The sequence below is a fragment of the Oryctolagus cuniculus genome, chromosome 14 (genome assembly GCF_051225735.1).
Source record: "Oryctolagus cuniculus isolate XC-2025 breed Fujian yellow rabbit chromosome 14, ASM5122573v1, whole genome shotgun sequence".
NCBI lineage: Eukaryota > Metazoa > Chordata > Mammalia > Lagomorpha > Leporidae > Oryctolagus > Oryctolagus cuniculus.
This window is the reverse complement of record NC_142880.1, coordinates 4,304,524-4,324,604: the sequence shown is the minus strand read 5'-3', so window position 1 is coordinate 4,324,604 and position 20,081 is coordinate 4,304,524. Positions and strand designations below refer to the sequence as shown.

At 44.1% G+C, this 20,081-nt stretch overlaps 1 protein-coding gene across 3 annotated transcripts in view; it reads right to left on the bottom strand.

The window, feature by feature from the left end:
- Window positions 1-20,081, bottom strand: part of MSH3 (mutS homolog 3) — a 174,314-nt gene that overhangs the window by 24,063 nt on the left and 130,170 nt on the right. For all 3 annotated transcript variants that reach the window (XR_016220366.1, XM_070056340.2, XM_089312929.1), the window contains one exon: window positions 13,701-13,858. Coding sequence is in view for 2 of the 3 variants with exons in the window: in XM_070056340.2 (XP_069912441.2) it covers window positions 13,701-13,858 (158 nt within the window). In the remaining variant the exon portion in view is untranslated. The remainder of the gene's footprint in view (window positions 1-13,700; window positions 13,859-20,081) is intronic.

Genomic DNA, 20,081 nt, shown 5'->3' with positions numbered 1-20,081 from the left:
GAGACCAGGAAAAGCACCTGGCTCCTGGCTCCTGCCATCGGATCAGCACGGTGCGCCGGCTGCAGCGGCGGCCATTGGAGGGTGAACCAACGGCAAAGGAAGACCTTTCTCTCTCTGTCTCTCTCTCTCACTGTCCACTCTGCCTGTCAAAAATTAAAAAAAAAAAAAAAAGATCAATAGCACGTAACCCAAGGTGACCACAGGATGTATCCATAATGACCCCAGGCAAAGCACAGTATCTCTGATCCTCGGTCCTTCTTTTTGTTGGGAGTTGACATTGAAACAAGGGATCACAGTCACTTGCAGAGATTCTTTTCATTTAGGTTTTCATTTATTTAAAGATGTATTTAATTGATTTGAAAGACACAGTTACAGAGAGAGGGAGACACAAAGAGAGAGGTCTTCCATCTACTGGTTCATTCCTCAAATGGCCACAATAGCTGGGGCTGGGCCACACTTAAGTCATGAGTCAGGAGCTTCTTCTGGGCTCCCACAGGAGTTCAGAGGCCCAAGCACCTGGGCCATCCTCCACTGCCTTCCCAGGTGCATTAGCAAGGAGCTGGACTGGAAGTGGAGCAGCTGGGACTCAAACCAGCGCCCATACTGGATGTTGGCAATGTAGGTGGCGGCTTAACCCGCTACACCACAATGCTGGCCCCAGAGAGTTTCTTAAAAACAAAGTTCAAGCGGAAAATAGAAAAAAGAGAGTATGTTAAATCCATAATATAAAAAAAAAGAATGATAATATCAGGACAGAAATGAATGAAACTAAAAACTGGAAAGCAGAAAAAAAGTCAACAGGACCAAAGAAAGCTAGTTGTTTGAAAAGATCCATAAAACTGACGAACCTCTAGCAAGGCAGCTGAGAAGAAACGAGAGAAGGCACAAATCGCTAGTGTCAAAAGTTAAAGAGAAGACACCACTACTGATACAGTGGACATTAAAAAGATAGTAAAGGAATATTATGAATAAAGTCATGTCTACAAATATGGTAGAATGAAACAGACCAATTCCTTAAAAGATTCACCTCCCAAAACTCATATAAGAAACAGAAAATTTCAATAGGCCTGTATCTATTATATAAATTGAATTAATAATTAATAACCTTCCCAAACGGAACAAATGGCTTCACTGGTGAATTCTACCAAATTAATTCAGAAGTGAAGTAGAGAGAAAATTTCATATCTGTTTTTATCGGGCCAGAATTCCTCTCATGCCAGGGCAGACAAAGGTAGAGTAAGAGAACAGCAGATCAGCATCTCCCATAAATAGAGATGCAGATATCCTAAACAAACAACTAGCGAACAGAATGCAACAATTTATAAAAAAATTACACGTCACGACCAAGTGGGATTTATCTCAAATATGTAAAGCTGGTTTAGCATCTGGAACATAAATGAAATGAATGTATACTGAAATGAATGTAATCCATCACATTAACAGGTTAAAGAACAAGCACATGATCGTATCAACAGATGCAGAGAACGCACTTGCAAAATCCAACACCCATTCATAATCCAACACCCATTCATAACAACAGGAATAGAGGGGAATGTCTTCTACCTGACCAAGTGTATCTACAGTGAACATGATGAGGGTGAGAGGCTCAAAGCACTCCCAGCAGGATTAGGAACAAGCAAAAGTATCTACTCTTACTACAACCTTTCACCATCACATCAGAAGTTTCAACTAATGCAATAATGTAACATGAGAAAGCAAAGTAATATGGACTGTGGAGAAAGAAAAGAGGGTCCTTATTCTCAAATGACATCGCCATTATGTTGAAAACAAAACAAAACAAAACAAAAAACTGACAAAAGAAAAAAAAACTCCTGGAATAAGTGACCAGAACAAAGATTTAGGAAACAAAATTAACACAGAAAAGTCAACTGCTTCCCTATATGCCACAAATGAAGAAGCAGAATTTGGAATTTAAAATGCAATACTATTTACATTAGCAACCCAAGATAAAACAAAAAACCCACTTAGGTATTCCTACAAAATATGTAAAAGATCTATACAAGAAAAACTACAGAAAGCTGATGAAACGCATTTTAAAAAGGGTCAAATAAATAGGAAGATACTTCATACTCATGGATTCAAAGACTCAATACTGTCAAGATGGCAGTCCTTCCCAAGTTGAGTATACATCCAATGCAATACCAAACAAAATCCCACCACAGCATCCTGAGGAATCAGCAAACTGATTCTAAAGTCTATATGGAGAGGCGCAAGACCCAGCATATCAACACAACACTGAAGGGAAGAAAGTCGCAGCACTGATGTGTCTGACTTCAAGACTACCATGTGACTGGTGATCAAGATCACGTGCTGTTGGCAGAAGAATACACAGATAAACAGACCAGAATAAAAAGCTCAGAAACAGAAACACATTAGTAGAGTCAACTGATCTTTGACAAAGGGGCCACGACAATGCAATGGAGCAAAGACAGTCTTTTCCGCCATTGATACTGGAACAACTGGTCGTCCACGAGCAGGAAAGAATCCAGATAGATGCTACACACTTCCTAAGAATGAGTTCAAAATGAATCGTGGATCTAAACCTAAAATGCTCGACTATGAAACTCCTAAAGCATAGTAGAAGCCCTCAAGCATGGTGACAATTTCACGATCCATGAATGAAAGAGGGAAAAGCTAGACTTTATTAAAGTATTCTGCTTTGCAAGAGACAAGCTGAGGACAATAAGAAGATAGGCCCAGAGATTAAAGTATTTTCAAAAGACACTTCTGAAAACGGTTATCCAAATATACAAAAAAAACCTTAAAACTCAATAATAAGAAAATAAAGAGATTTAAAAATGGACCAGACACCTTAACAGACACCTCAGGAAGCAAGATACAAAGACGGCAAATAAACTTATGAAAACAAGATGTATCATTAGGGAAATGAAAACTGCAACTATAAACACTCTTTATAACCCAGCAATCAGGATCCTTGACATTTACCTAAATGAGTAAAAAACATACATCCACACAAAAACCCTCACACAGCAGCTTCATCTCTGACTGTCAAAGCTTAGAAGCAGGGGCCAGTGTTGTGGTGCTGCAGGTTAAACCACCACATGTCATGGCAGTATCCCATATCCGAGAGTTTGTTCAAGACCCATTGGCTGCACTGCAGATGCAGCTTCCCGTCAATGTGCCTGGGAAGGCAGCAGATGATGACCCAAGTATTTGGGTCCCTGCCATCCATTTGGGAGACCTGCACAGCGATCCTTGCTCTTGGCTGCAGCCAGACCGACCGCTGGCTGTTGTAATCATTCAGGGAGCAAAACCACAAATGGAAGATCCCACCATTCTCTCCCCTGCCAACCTGGTCTCTCCCTCTTTCTCTGTTGCTCTGCCTTTCAAATAAATAAAACTTCAAAAAAAAAAAAAAAAAACAACCTTAGGTGCCACTAAGATGTATTTTAGTGGGTGAAGGGATAAACTGTGGTATAACCAGACAATGGAATATAATTAAATGCTAAAAAGAAATGAGATACCAAGCCCCCAAAAGAAGTGGAGGAAACTTAAATTACTAAGTGAAGTAAATGAATTAATGAAGTGAAATGAGTGATTACTAAGTGAAGGAAATCTAAATCCTGCATGATTCCAACTACGCAACAGTCTCAGAAGGCAAAACCACAGAGACGGTAAAAAGATGGGTGGCTGTCAGCAGCTGTGCAGGGAGAGGGAGGGTTGAACAGGTGCAACACAGAGATCTGCAGGGCTATGAAATACTTCTACGACAGAATAGTGGATACACGTCACACATTTGTCTGAACCCTAGAATGTTCAAAAGCAACAGTGAGCCCTTATGAGAACTATGGGCTCTGGGTAATAGTAATGTGTCCATGTAGGATCATCAATTACAACAAACCAACCACTCTAGTGGGGGATGCTGATTAAGAGGGAATAAACAGAGGCAGCGGTATGTGGAAAACCTCTGTACCGTTCTCTTAATTTTGATATGTACCTAAAAGTGCTCTAAAAAAAATTTTAAAAACTAGAGTTCAAGGGCCATTTCATCAATGCTCACTACAACAACGTCTCTAGGGAAACCACATTTAAGAGATTTGACTGAGACACCAGATGGAAGCAAACTTTCAGATGACTTTGAGGCAGCTGATCAAAGAGCAGGTGTACAATTCATTTCCTATCACAAAGATGAAGAGAACCTACAATCTCTAGACACAGCGACAGCAGCTAAATGAATCAGCAGCCATCCACAAGGCAACATTTCTGATGCCAACAAACTGTAACTTATTCATGCAGTAAAAGGCCACTTATGTAGTTTTTAGAGATGCTATTTACCACCCATTAGAGGATGTACACCAATTTAAGATGTTTTTCCTTTAGTCTTTTAAGAATGTACTTTGCTTAGAGTACAATATTCCACAGTAGGTGCTTACTAAATATTTTCTGAACCGAACTAAATTGAGCAAACAAATCAGTTACCATCCACACCGTCAAAAGCAAACAAACATTCAAAATAATTTAAGAACTTGAATGCCTACTGTCTCCTAAGTCTCTTTTGGGAAAAACCTCAGGGTGCCCTGAGCACATGGCGCCTCTGATACTGAATACCAGTTGGGGGCTATTGCGGGCAGCGTGGCTCAGAAACTAAACGGGGACCAGTCACTGTGAACATCCATTTCCACCCAATATTTAGCTGGTATAAATAGAAGTAAATGATGCCAGCAGTAGAGGTCTAGTGGTTTGCTTTCTTCAAACTACTCTCTAACCAGACTTAATAACTGACTGTTTTTTGAAAGCTTAATTATTGAATCTAAAAGCTGAATGAGCTTTAAGTTTACATTCATCAGGATAACAAATGACAAATCTTATCTCAGAGATGCACTCAAGGATGATAATGCATGCATCACAATACAAATATACCAATTAATACTCTGGTTTCTCTTCTGATCATATAAATCTTTCACCTTTTAAATATACCAATTAAAGTCAATTGTATAAGGATACTTCAGAGTTTATGGGAAAAGGATGTTATGAAAAACTACACATGGATTCCAATTTTTTAATATCAAACCAAACATCTTTTAATTCTGTTTTTCTATAAACTTTAGAAGTATGCTGCTATGTTTGCCGAAACTCTCTTGAAAAAATAAATGTTGGTGGTAGGTATTTATTTTAATGGTTAAAACTCCATGGTGGTGGTGGGGGGTGCCAGTGCTGTAGCACAGTGGGTTAAAGCCCTGGCTTGAAGCACTTGCATCCCATATAGGCACCGGTTCTAGTCCCAGCTGTTCCTCTTCCAATCCAGCTCTCTGCCATGGCCTGGGAAAGCAGTGGAAGATGGCCCAAGTCCTTGGGCCCCTGCACCCACATGGAAGACCCAGAAGAAGCTGCTGGCTCCTGGCTCCTAGCTCCGGATCGGCGCAGCTCTGGCCGTTGTGGCCATCTGGGGAGTGAACCAGCGGATGGAAGACCTCTCTCTCTGTCTCTACCTCTCTCTGTAACTCTTTCAAATAAATAAAATAAATCTTTAAAACAAACAAACGAAAACTCCAACAAACAAACAAAAACTCCACGGAGGCCAGCATCATGGCATAGCGGCTTAAGACACCACCTGTGATGCCGGCAACTAATATAAGCTCTGGTTCAAGTCCCAGTTGCTCCACTTCCAATCCAGCTCCCTGCTAATGCACGTGAGAAAACAGAGGAGGATGGCCCAAATGCTTGGGTCCCTGCACCCACATGGAAGACTGGGAAGAAGTCTCTGGTTCTTGGTTTCAGCATGGTCCAGCCTAAGCTGCTGCAACCATTTGGGGAATGAAACAACAAGTCTAAGATCTCTTTTTTGTCCCTCCCTCTAACTCTTAAAAAAGTATATATATGTGTGTGCGTGTGTGTGTGTATGTATGTGTGTGTGTGTGTGTATATATATATATATATATATACATATATATATATAATAAAATAAAAAATCTCTCCTATCACAGAGTGGAGTGCCCTGGGTTCAAGATCTGACTCTGCTGCTGACTCCAGCTTCCTGCAAATGCAGGTTTTGAGAGGCAGCAGGGACGGCTCAAGTACTTGGGTTTCTGCCATTGCATGGAAGACCCGACTGAGTTCCCAGCTCCTGCTTGGGTCTGGCCCAGTTCTGCTGGTCACTGCAGAGATGTGGAGAAAGAGCCAGCAACGGGAGCTCTGACTCTATCCATCTGTCTCTCTGCCTCTAAAATAAACAAGCAGGTAAACCTGCTTGAAATCTGCTTGTTACTCAGGGAAAGGTTCCTGTAGGTTACAATATTCAGAAAAAAGGTTCCTGACCTCCTGTGTATTTACAGCTTTGCATCCACTTAATTACTCTAGCACACTGCAGGCCTTCAGGGACCATTCATGGAAGATACAAATTTAAACAGGGTCTTTTAAATGATTATCTTAGCATACCAAAATAACCAATTTAAAGACAACATTTGGAGTCAAATATTATGCAAATATCTCATTCTGCTGGATTGCAATTTTCTTTCTTCGGGCACAAAAAGGGTTTGAAGTGACTTAGAATAAAAATGTGTTTTTAATAGAAGAATTACAATGAATATGAAGCTAAGACTACAAGCCATATAGTAGATGCTCAAATTTGGGACAGCAAATTAAGTATGAGTTCTTAAAATGCCAATTCTTGGGAATCAAACTAGAAATTCCAATTAAAAAAGATGTGAGATACAGCTTTGAAAACAGCATTTTTAACAAGCAGCTGCCCTAAGAATCATGCTAAAGAAATACTGTGAGAAGAGAAACCAAATTGGTTTCCATACCTGAGCCTTGGCTTTAGCTCTTGCTGCCTTGGCAGCCAAGGCAAAAATGAATTAAACAGGAAGCAGAAATTGGCCGATACTGGAACCTGGCAGTTTGTCAGAGAAGAACAATAAATTGCCTCAAATCTTTTTTTTTTTTTTTTTTTTGGTAAATAGGCAAAGTAAGACATGGAGAGAAAACTATTCCCGAGCATTGATAAAAAAATAATTTACCAGATGGCACTTGTATGAAGGACACTGAGTAACAGAAATGGCAACACGCTCATGAGCAGTTCTGGGGAATACACAGAAACAGCACCCAACGGGTACTTATTTTTCCAGTGGAATTTGAGGCACCAGGACAGAGTTTTACACACTGCTGGTGGGATTCTAAGCTGGTAAAGCCTCCTCAGAGCTCAGAGACCATAAAGGCGCATGTACCCCACAATCCAGCAACTGCCTGCTGAGATGCAGAAAAATTCAACCAGGTAAGCTAGGACAAGTGTGTGACACGAGTGACCAGTACTGCCTGTACCTGCAAAAATGAGGAGACATGCTAAACGTCAGTCAGGGAAAATGAGTGAACTGTGGTGCGTGCACACGACGGGAGGTCGTAATCAGGGAAAGGAAGACACTAGAAACGTCTGTACCCATAGGAATCTCACAAAGGTAACACTGAGGGGGAAATCACTCGCAGAGAACAGACCCTGCAGCGCCCTGCACAGAAAGTTTAAAGCACACCAAATGATTCTGTGCATTGCTTCAGAAACGCCCATACAGAAAAATGCACGGGATGAACAGCAAAGTCAAGGACAAGCCGTTGCTCTGGATGGCGCGGTGAGCCGTGAGACGGGAGGATCAGGGGTCCAACCGCACTGGTTAGCGGAGTGGTCGGTATGTGGACCACTGTTACACATCTGAACCACGTGATAGTAAACAAATGGACCGCATGAAGGCACGCTGTCAAGCTATATCCTGGTAGATCCAGGGATACAACTGAACGTGGTCCACACGGTGCTGACAGGGAGACAGGGAGGACAGGGGAAAGGGCCTGCACCAGCTGGGGGAAGTGCTTTCCACCCCGACCATGTTTTAAAATGATCTGTGATACTTCGCCGGCGCCGCGGCTCACTAGGCTAATCCTCCGCCTTGGGGCGCCAGCACCCCAGGTTCTAGTCCCGGTCGGGGCGTCGGATTCTGTCCCGGTTGCCCCTCTTCCAGGCCAACTCTCTGCTGTGGCCAGGGAGTGCAGTGGAGGATGGCCCAAGTGCTTGGGCCCTGCACCCCATGGGAGACCAGGAGAAGCACCTGGCTCCTGCCATCGGATCAGCACGGTGCGCCAGCCGTGGCAGCCATAGGAGCGTGAACCAACGGCAAAGGAAGACCTTTCTTTCTTTCTCTCTCTCTGTCCACTCTGCTTGTGTAAAAAAAAAAAAAAAAAAGAGAGAGAGATCTGTGACACTTTAAAAACGTGACTCCCAGACCCACCCCGGGTCAACTCAGAACCTCAAAGTTAGGGTGCAAGCTTCAATACGCTTTAGAAAAGAATGAAAGGCTAATTAAATAAATGCATGCACACACACTCCTCTAGCCCTGTGTGATCTTGCTGACATGGGATAATTGGTTTTTTCGTCCTGCTTACTGCACTTAACTTGAGCTCTTTGAGGACAGGGAATTACGTTGCTGTACTCAGCTTTAGATCCCCAACATGTAGCAGGAAACTCAGGTACAATGTTAGAATTTAGTAAAAAATAAAATAAAATAAAATAAAATAAAATAGTTGCAGGGGCCAGCCCCGTGGCATAGTGGGTAAAGCCGCTGCCTGCAGTGCTGGCATCCCATATGGGTGCTGGTTTGAGTCCCAGCCGCTCCACTTCTGATCCAGCTCTCTGCTTTGGCAGTAGAAGATGGACCAAGTCCTTGGGTCCCTGGATCCATGTGGGGAACCCAGAAGAAGCACCTGACTCCTGGCTTCAGACTGGTGCAGCTCCAGCCACTGTGGCCATCTGGGGAATAAACCAGTGATGAAAGACCTCTCTTTCTCTCTCTGCCTCTACCTCTCTGTAACTCTGCTTTTCAAATAAATAAATAAATCTTTTTTAAAAAAAAATGCTTGAAGCACAACAGAGTTTTGACTTTCTTACTGGGTCAATGCCAAAGTCTCCTAATGCTCTTTTAGAACCCACTGTTAACACAGAAATATCCTCCCAGCTGACCCACACACTACATGGTCAGGTCACGTCTCCGATCACACCCACCGCCTGCAGGTCTCAGGAGCATCAACGTCCCACCCTCTTGGTCATCACTCTTGGTGCCTTTGCCTCCGTGTCTTCATCCATGTGTCTTCACCCATCGTCCACCTGCGTTTCTATCAGCCTAATGAACACGCTCAAGAGCCACCTGAGAATGGCCATCGAACATCCTCGCTTCGTGGAATCCACCTTTCACAGCACAGCCGGGCCAGTCTTCCCAAAACCTAAGTAAATCCTGGCTCTAGTCCATCACATCCCGCTCACAAGCAAGGGCCTCCCCCGCCACAGGAAGTCCATTTGTCTAATCTCGACCTCAGGCTCGAGTCATTCAAGAGCCCTGCTCTTGAGTGTCTGTTATATACAAAGCAGAGTTCTAGGTTAAAGGAGGGGGGAAGAGAACTGTGCTAAATAATGAAACGCTTCCTGGGGACAGACAACACAACAGAATAGACATGCACAAAAATAACCGGAACACTGAGATGGTAAGAGCTGAAGGAGGAAGAACACGGGTCTGATGAAGTTCAGGGCTGAAAGCATCAAGGCTGGCCGCGCTTATGGAAGAGGAGAGAGCTGTGCCGTGGGTGGGATTTAACAGGACACACTAGCGGGAGTGGGGAGTTTACCTCCCGCAGAGGAACTAGAACGGACTGAAACGCACGCATGGGAAGGTACCTAATAGCCTCCCGGACTCCGAGAGGGTTGTCTGGCTGACACACATGCAGGGTTAGGGAGGTGGCAGAAGATAAGACTAAACAGCTGGAGGCTGATGGTCGGTCTTGGCTGCCATGCTCAGAGCTTTGGGGTCACTCCCTGAACACACTGGGGTGATCACAGCTTGCTCTGAGAGGCACCTCATACATACTTATCCATCTCTTCTCTGCTTGGCAGACGAGTTTTGAAGTCCTGGTGACACAGCAAATGTGCCCAGACCAGTGTGGCTGCAGCGCATGGTGCCTAGATTTTCGAAGCACTGCCCAGACTGGGCGCGCCACACGCTTTCGCTGTTCTCAGGAGTCAGAGCCCTAAGCGCCTACACTCTGCAGTCCCTGCATCACACGTCAAGTTCAGAAACTCTGCACTTCCTAGGCTGCCTCCTCTTCTGCACCCAGACACGGGGCACTTTGGAACAGCTGCCAGATAATGCTCTCCCCTTCCTCTCCAGACCCGCCGTGCAGGCCCCGTCTGCATCACGGACACAGCCCAGGTCCGACTGTTCCCCCCTCTCTCCTCTGGTCGCCACCTCCTTGGAGTGAGGATACCTTCACTGAGGCTGTGCCCTCTGACCTGGCATCCTCCCCGCTTTCACACTGTCAGCACCTCAGGCACAATCTGGCGCCCTCATTCTCCACTCCGAAAGCCCTGCCACCACCTGGGAGGACTGTGTGCAGGCCCAGCCGGCTTGACCCAGCTCAGTCTCGGATTCCCTCTGGACCCTGTCCTCCTCCGCTGTCCCCCCGCCATCAAACACCAGGTCACAGCCGGGACCTCAGCATAACCACAAACTGTCCCACCCCCACAGTTCCCTGTCCGACCTCCTGTCTGCCCCCAGCTCCCAGGCAGCTCCCAGCAGGCTTGTTGTCCAGTGCTCTCAGGACTCCCACTCACCCACCCCTCCACGACTCCCCACAGCCCAGGAAACACACACTTACCATCCTTAAGCCCCTGTTTTGTCAATCAGCTGGTCACACCCCTGCAGAGTCAGTCAGCTGGGTTTTATCCATGCTGTCATAGAAGCTAATGGAAGGCAGGGTGGGTCCCCCCAAAACTCACGGCCTCAGTGAGCCCCAGGACTGTGCGTCAGTGCTGTTTCTTTGCCAGCACAGTCTCTCCCCCTGCACAATGCTCCTCCCTCCTTAACTCTGCCTCCCTCTACTCTCTAGTGCATGGGAAGGCAGACGCCACCCAGCAGGTCTCCTTCATCCCAGCTCCAGCACAGACGACCAAACAGAGATGTCTTTCCCACTTTGCTTGGGAGTTTTCAAAGGATCTCTGTCCTATCAACTTCCCCTCCCCACCTGGATTATTTTGAGGTCAATCTCAAAGAAAAAATTTGTTAACATGCAAATAGTTTAGCATGTATCACTGAAGGTCAGGATTTTTCTATCAAATTCAAAACATTGCATTCTTTTTTTTTTTTTTTTTTTTTTTTAATTTGACAGGTAGAGTTATAGACAGTGAGAAAGACAGAGAGAAAGGTCTTCCTTCCATTGGTTCACCCCCCCACATGGCCTCTACGGCCAGCGCGCTGCGCTGATCCGAAGCCAGGAGCCAGGTGTTTCCTCCTGGTCTCCCATGTGGGTGCAGGGCCCAAGCACCTGGGCCATCCTCCACTGCCTTCGCGGGCCACAGCAGAGAGCTGGACTGGAAGAGGAGCAACCGGGACTAGAACCCGGCGCCCCAACCGGGACTAGAACCCAGGGCCCATATGCGATGCCGGCGCTGCAGGCGGAGGATTAGCCAAGTGAGCCACGGTGCCGACCCCTGCATTCTTTTATCTTACCTAAAAATTTACAATTATTCATTCGTATCATTAAATAGCCAGTCAGGGTTTGAAAGTTTTAAACTATTTCCCTAAGGCTTAAAACAAAGCTTTCTGTGTTAGAATCAGCATTGCAGGAAGAGCTGTATGATGGAGTTGGGGACAGAATGAAATAATCAGGCCTTTGTCCTGCAGTTCCCACAGAAACAGAATTAGAGGACAAATTCATTTTGGTGCAAAAGAAAAAAATCTGAAACCCCTGCATAGATTTTCCATAACAGCATCTCCATGAGCTTTTTGGAGACCCCTGTGTATACAGTATAGACAGCGCCCACACATTAAGAATACCATAGGCCGGCGCCGCGGCAGACTAGGCTAATCCTCCACCTTGGGGCGCTGGCACACCGGGTTCTAGTCCCGGTCGGGGCGTCAGATTCTGTCCCGGTTGCCCCTCTTCCAGGCCAGCTCTCTGCTGTGGCCAGGGAGTGCAGTGGAGGATGGCCCAAGTGCTTGGGCCCTGCACCCCATGGGAGACCAGGAGAAGCACCTGGCTCCTGCCATCAGATCAGCGTGGTACACCGGCTGCAATGCACTGGCCGCGGCGGCCATTGGAGGGTGAACCAACGGCAAAGGAAGACCTTTCTCTCTGTCTCTCTCTCTCACTGTCCACTCTGCCTGTCAAAAAAAAAAAAAAAAAAGAATACCATAGAAATACTGTAAAAGTTGTGGCCATCAAGCCAGCTGTTGTTCTTACTACTGAACTCACTGCCTGTGCCAGAAGCGGAATTTCCTGGTCACCTCGGAATCCACTCCCGAACACTCTGTTCCCTGCTTGACTCCGTCATGAGCGGTGGACAACACTAAATTCTTATTTTGTTTCCCTTACAATTATGGCCACCAAAGACAGCTTTGGCTGGTGAAATAGAAGTGGAACTTTTATAGGAAGTGCTTGCAAAGCCTCTGATTTCCTGAGAAAAATGGGGGACTGTGGCAGTCCTCTCTCCCTTTTGCTCATACAAGTGTGACTGTGATGTCTGGAGCTGACGCGGTCATCCTGCAACCACGGGGAAGGCCAACGGCACTGCACCGCCCCGGAACACCAGAAGCACTCCCACCTCAAGCCGACGGCTACAAGAAAGCAAACTCCTACTTTCTTTTCTGGTTCTAGAGAGACTATCTGATATTCTGCTCAATAACCAGATTCTCTTCCACACAAGTCACCTTACATTGTCCAAGATACTTTCTCTCTTTCTTTATAATTTTTCTCTTTATATTAAATTTGTCTTGTTACTCCACCATCATAGCCAAAATAAAATATCTGCTGCACTGTTCTTATAAAATTAATAACAATTTTAAAAATGAAAGATTCTTTAAATTTCTTAGATTGAGTTAATTTTCAAATATATGGATATAAGAATAACATCTCGTAATCTGGTACCAAAGAAAAGGTAGGTTGCTTCATTGTGTTCACTCAGATGAAAAACCAATGTCTACATTAATATTAGCGTGTGATACATTCTGATGTGACTCCAGAATCTTACATACTATGAAGCTAGACAATAACTCAGACATCTTACACATAGCTTGGCTATTCACATATAATTACTTTTTAAAAAAAAAAAGAAATACAAACGGTAGTTTAAAAACTCATAATTCTTAAGAAGTCAAATATGAATTCTCCTTAGTGAAACCAGGACATTTCACCAATATTACCAGTACAACACATAATTTAGGATTATTCATTAAGGGTAAGACCCTTATACTAGGAGTAAATAAAAAGGAAACGAGTGAAGCTGTCTTGGTCCAGTGCCTTTTTCTGTCTAAGCTCAGGGCCCCGAGAGAGGCGAGGGTGGGGGGCCAGCTGCAGATGAGACATGCAGAGCCTAAAGGCAGATTCCGAAGCCCCCACCCCTGGAAGGCACAGCAGCTGTGCTTTAGTCTCTTTAAATTTTGATTTTCCACATAAGATTCCGTTTCAAGTTAGAACTCATTAACTAAAAATAGTTTGAAAACTATCGGACAAAATGATCTCCTAAGACTCTTCTAGTATTAATATTCAGACGAAATGAGTTCTTGAAGCGTCTAAGCTCTGAATGTTTTAAGAGCAAATCTATTCATCTTAACATGTACAGAGGGGAAATTCACTTGAGAATGTGGGCTTGACTTATTTTCAAAAATACATTCAAAGGGAACTACTGGCTCTACCTCGTGAAAATGCCATCCACGATCCCAAGCGTGGCTTCCTCGGCAGGAACGTAGGAGCCGATCTGAGCCATGACGGTGATCAGTGCAACCTGTTTGATGTAGGAGCTCTTTCCGCCCATGTTTGGACCAGTGATGATCATCACTCTCTCTGCGTCCCCCTAGAAAATTAAAAAGGAATTTCACTCACTGCACCAGAGGGGTTTTTATGAAACATCCACGATTTATCCAGCACATGGGAACACATCAGACAAAGCACTGCTTTGCGCCTATTTAAATATGCCACCAGGCTAGTCTGTTATCTGTTGCTGTAATAAAATACCTGAGGTTAGGTAATTTCTAAAGAAAAGAGGCTCATTTGCCTCACAGTTCCTGAGGCCCAAGGGCATGGCAACACGTTCTGCTTGGCTCTGGAGAGGGCCTTACGGAGGAGGGCGTCACAGTGGGAGTCGCACATGCAAAGGATGAGACAGGAAGTCAGACACGTGGATGGCCAGAATGGCTTTTTTTTTTTTTTTTAAAGATTTTATTTATTTGAAAGACAGAGTTGCAGACAGAGGTAGAGACAGAGATACACAGAGAGAGGTCTTCCACCCGCTGGTTCACTCCCCAGATAGCTGCCCAAGGACTTGGACCATCCTCCATTGCTTTCCCAGGCCACAGCAGAGAGCTGGATCGGAAGAGGAGCATCCCACCGATGGTGCTAGGCCGGAGCCTTAACCCTCTGTGCCACAGTGCTGGGTCCTGGTCTTGCTCATTCTCAGGGAAACCAGCTCAGCTGGGGACCAGTATTAATTCCTTCCCAAGGCAGTGACACCAGGGATAGCCTTCCACTAGGTCCCACCTCTTAAAGGGAACAGCACCTCTCACAGTGAAATACAGGGGACCAGCCTTCCAACACATGAATCCCTGGAGCACAAGCCAGATCCAAGCCAAAGCAGTCATCAATAACCATCATACAGGGAAAAGGGACCTCTATGTCTTCAATCTGAGCCATGCTACTGCACAAAACAAATACTTAGCAGGGTACACAGATGTTACTGGGTATAAAAATGGGAATAAGAAGTAACCTACACTATATAATTATTATAATTTTCTCACTAAACATCCTCCAATCTGCCTATGTGGATGTTTTCCATATTATTTAAACTTCTATTTGTCCATCCTGAAACTATAGGTGTGATACATCTAACCGCCCCAGGACCTAGGGTGGACTAGTTACAGGTGAACAGACAACACCAAATTCTAGATATGATTGGTTTCATCAACTTTTAATTATTCACTGGCATTTCACGAGAACGTGTGAAGCGGCCTTTTAAAAGAGCTGTAACTCTTACAATGAGTGAACTACTTAGAACCTCCTGTATGGGCGTGGGCTAGTTTCCGGACCACCTGCCACACAGCCCAGCAGTCAGGTCTCCATGTACAGACCCCTCTGCGGGAACGTGTCCAGCTGCATCCCCTACAGAGGAGTGGAGGAGCGGCTGGCCCGAGGCTCACTCTCTTTCTTTCCCTCTGCCATGCAAATAACTCTTAAAAAAAAAAAAAGCAGCCAATTCATAACTAGGCAATGGGTCTCGAAGAAGAAGAAAAAGCCCTTCTCGAACCAGGACAATCACGCTCTTGGTAGAGGCCAATCAGCTGGTGACCGCAGCAGACACTGAAGAAGAGCACCATGGACAAGGCCACTAGCACTGGGGGAGAGTGACGAGGACTTCAGAGCAAACAAAAGCAAACAAAAAGTGAGGTGGAGCCAGCCACTGATCCCAAACTGAGCAAGAGGTCCTGTGTGAGTCCCTTCCCTCGGCACGTGTGCTTTACGACGGGCCCAGCGAACCTCCATCAGGGAAAGAACTTCGGTGAATTTGCATTCTTGTGGCAGAAAGAGCCCAGCAGAGTAAGCACAGGAAAAGGGGTCTGGTACAAGCAGAATGATGAAACTTCCAATAGCAATAAATTAATTACATCAAGATTAAAAATAATAAGCCTATTATAAACAACCAAACACTTGGCATAAATAAATATTTTAAACTTAAGTAGAAATAACAAATAACTCATTCAAAAATGGTAAAAAGAACACAAGAAATATAAAACCTAATAATGCAATAGCTATTAAAGAAATCAAATATGCAGGGCCGGCGCTGTGGCGTCGCAGGTAAAGCCTCCGCCTGCAGTGCCAGCATCCCATGTGGGAGCCGGATGGAGTCCCGGCTGCTCCACTTCCAATCCAGCTCTCTGCTATGATATGGGAAAGCAGTAGAGGATGGCCCAAGTCTTTGGGCCCCTGCACCCATGTGGGAGACCCAGAAGAAGCTCCTGGCTCCTGGCTTTGGATCAGCGCTGCTCCTGCCATTGCAGCCAATTGGGGAGTGAACCAGAGGATGGAAGACCTCTCTCTCTCTCTCTCTCTCTCTCTCTCTGCCTCTACTTCTCTCTGTGTAACTCTTTCAAATAAATAAATAAATCTTAAAAAAAATCAAATCTGCAATTAAAAGCCTTCTCACAAGAAAAACTCTAAATCTAGATAACATTCTCACTGAATTCTTGTAAACTTCTAAGAAAGAAATGGGACCAGAATTAGAAAAATGTTTTCCAAAGACTAGAACAAGAGGGAACTATTCCCAAACCACCTCAGAAGGTTGACATAAAACTGACAGCAAAACCTGACACAAAAGTTAAAGAAAAATTACAGACTAAACTCACCCATTAGGTATGCATGAACATTCTTTAATGAAGTATTAATAAACCAATCTAGTGGATGGAAGACCTCTCTGTGTCTCCTTTCTCTGTAACTCTGCCATTCACATAAATAAATAAATATTTTTTTTAAAAAAAGTTTTAGGTGGATCACAGGTTTGAAAGGGAAAAACGATTACATCACTAGATAATAATATATGACTTTGGAGTAAAGAGATCACATATCACAATGAACAACTCTAAAGGAAAAGACTGAAAAACCGAAACACATTATTAAGTGCTATTCATAAAAAGACACCATTAAGAGAATGAAAATCTATAGAACCTAAGATGTAGGTGTTCTTTAAAGAGTTTGGAAAAACAGAATTAAATGGTAAGTTTAAGAGAGGGCATTTGGCCTAACAGTTAATTAAGATGCCTGATCCCACACTGCAGATCCTGGGTTCAGTTCCCGGCTCTGTCCTCAACTCCAGGTTCCTGCCAGTACAGGCCCAGGGGACAACAGGTGGTGGCTGAAGTAGTTAGTTCCTGCCACCCACAAGGCAGACTGAATTGGTCCCTGGGTCTGTTTTGGCCCTGTCCAGCCACAGCCACTGTGGACAGATGGGGAGTGAAGCCAGGATGGGAGCTGTCTGTCTCACAAGTAAATAAACAAACAAAAATAAAAACAAAAGGCTAAAAAATGTCTCTAGGCAAGGCTTTTGATGCTTTTAAAAATGTGTATTTTGGTGTGAATTTTCTGAAGTATGCACTTCACCACATGCATCTCTCAGGAACTGTCCGAAGGTCCCTACTACACCGTATGGCACATTTCCCAAGGTTCTCTAAAGAAATCTACAAACCAAAGGCAAAGAGAAGATATGCAAACGGTCAATAAGAACATGGCAAGGTGCCCAACTTCAAAAGTTATTAGGAAAATGCAGATCAAACCACGCAGGGTAAACACTGCTGCAAATGTACATAATATCTGCGGTTTAAAAAATACCACGAAACTGTCAATAGCAAGGCTCTGCCAACCATCAGAGAGCAGCTGGAGTCTTTATACTGCTGCTGGGGCAGCAAATTGTACCCCATTTTGAAAAACTGTGACTAAAGCTAAAAACCGACATCTTCACACAATTCTGCTCCCAGTAAAGCTTGGTCAAGAGATTTAAAGATGGCTCGCAGAAGTAATCTCACAATAGTCTCGAACTGTAAGTATCTTAAATGGTTGTTAACAGAAGAGGCAAATCACAATACAGTCACCCAGTGAATACTACGATAATGGAATAAACTACATGTAAAACATTTGATGACTCTCTTAAAAACAATGTTGAATCAAAGAGGCCAGAATATATACTTTATGCTTCTGTTTTTACAAAGCTCAAAAGTAGGCAAAATACAATGTATGGTAAGAGACACTGGCGATTACTCCTCTGGAGACCTGGGGTTTGGGGAAGCTCTCCGCTGCTCCAGGAAGGAGCTGCGAGAACACGCTCCGTCTCTGCTCTTGTGTTCTGTCTCTGCCGCCGGGTGTTGCACACAAATAGGCCTACTTAGACAATCCACGAAGCTACAGAACCTCGGAATCTGCGAATGTTTCTGTATATTATGTTGTAATGAAGGCCAGCTTGAAAGGGAAATGAAGTCTCGCAAATTACCCTTACAAGCAGTACAATTCCAGAGGTTAATTTTGAAATTTATTTGATAGAGCAAAATAATAAGGAAAATCAATGTAATTTTAATAAACACAACCTAACAAGAAACTTTATTATAAAGCTGTAGTGAACGCAAGTGTGGTACTGCTTCAGGAACAGATAAATAGGACATAACAAAGACCAGAAACAAAGCTACACATAGCACTTGGTATATGTCAGGGCCAGCAGGGCCAACGCTGTGGCGCAGTAAGCTAAGCTTCCGCCTGTGGCACCAGCATCCTATATGGGAGCCGGATGGTGTTCTGGCTGCTTCCTCTTCTGATCCAGCTCTCTGCTGTGGCCTGGGAAAGCAGCAGGAGATGGCCCAAGTGCCTGAGCCCCTGAATCCACATGGCAGACCCGGAAGAAGCTCCTGGCTCCTGGTTTTGGATCGGCCCAGCTCCAGCCATTGCAACCATTTGGGGAGTAAATCAGTGGATAGAAGACCTCTCTCTCTCTGTCTTTAACTCTACCTCTCAAGTAAATAAATAAAATCTTAAAAAAAATTTAAAAAACAACTATAAGCCAACAAAACAAAACAAAACTAAAAAATCCAAGAAGAACCAGAGAAGAAGAAATATTCATTCAATGATGGAGGACAATCGGGCATGCATTTGAACAAAGTTAGGCCTGAATCTCACAGAGTCTCATGGGTTGAATCTAAATAGATGAAAGAACTAAACAAAAAACTAGAACTTAAATTTTAAAAGAAAATATGGGAAAACGTCATTTTTTTTAAAAAGAGCTTATTTATTTATTTGAAAGACAGAGATGCAGAGAGAGGGAGAGACAGATAAAGGTCTTCCATCCACTGGTTCACTTCCTAAATGGCCACAAAGGCCAGAGCAGGGCCAGCCGAAGCCAGGAGCTTCTTCCGGGTCTCCCATGGGGGAGCAGAGGCCCAAGCACTTAGGCCATCTTCACTGCTTTCCCAGGCCATAAGCAGAGAGCTAGGTTGGAAGAAGAGCAACCGGGCCATGAACTGGTGCCCCTATGGGAGGCTGGCGCTGCAGGTGAGGCTTAGCTTACTACGTCACAGCGCCAGCCCCAAGGGGGAACAGTTAATGACATTAAGGTAGAAAACAAGTTTTTGAATAAGAAAAGCAACAAAGAACAAAATTGGAAAGAAAAAGACTAATAACTGATGAATTTTAAAAATAGCTATTAAAAGAAATGATAAACACAAAATGAAAAGGTATATAACAAAGGCATAGTACCCAAAATATAAAAGTAACACTTATTACTATATATAACACAATGCAAAGTGGGCAAAAGATATGAACAGGAAACTTGTAGGGAAACACAAAAGACCAACAGATCATTCATTAGGGAAAACAAAATAAAACCAGCAGCATTTTTTAAGGGACACATAGGTTAATCCAAACATTCACTTGATAAAACAAATTGGCACAGATCTGGCCATTGTGGCCAACTGGGGAGTGAACCAGCAGATGGAAGACATTCTCTCTCTCTCTCTCTCTCTCTGCCTCTCCTTCTCTGTGTAACTCTTTCAAATAAATAAATAAATCTTTAAAAAAAAAAAAACATGATCAACAGAATGGATGAAAATTTTGCAAACTATGCAACTGATTAAGGATTAATTCCAGAATCTATAAAGAGCGCAAGAAAGTCAACAGAGAAAAGCAAACAAGCCATTTAAGAAATGGGCAAAGGACCTGAACAGACATTTTTCAAGAGAGGAAATTCAAAAGGCCAACACACATGAAAAAATGCTCAGGATCACTAGCCATCAGAGAAGTGCAAATCAAAACCGCCATAAGGCTTCATCTCACCCCTGTTAAAATGGCTTCCATACAGAAATCAACAAACAACAAATGCTGGCGAGGAAGTGGGGACAAGGGTACCCTAATCCACTGCTGGTGGGAATGTAAACTGGCGCAGTCAGTGTGGAAGACAGTATGGAGATATCTCAGAAAGCTGATACAGACCTACCATATGACCCAGCCATCCACTCTTGGGAATATACCCAAAGAAAATAAATCAGCATATG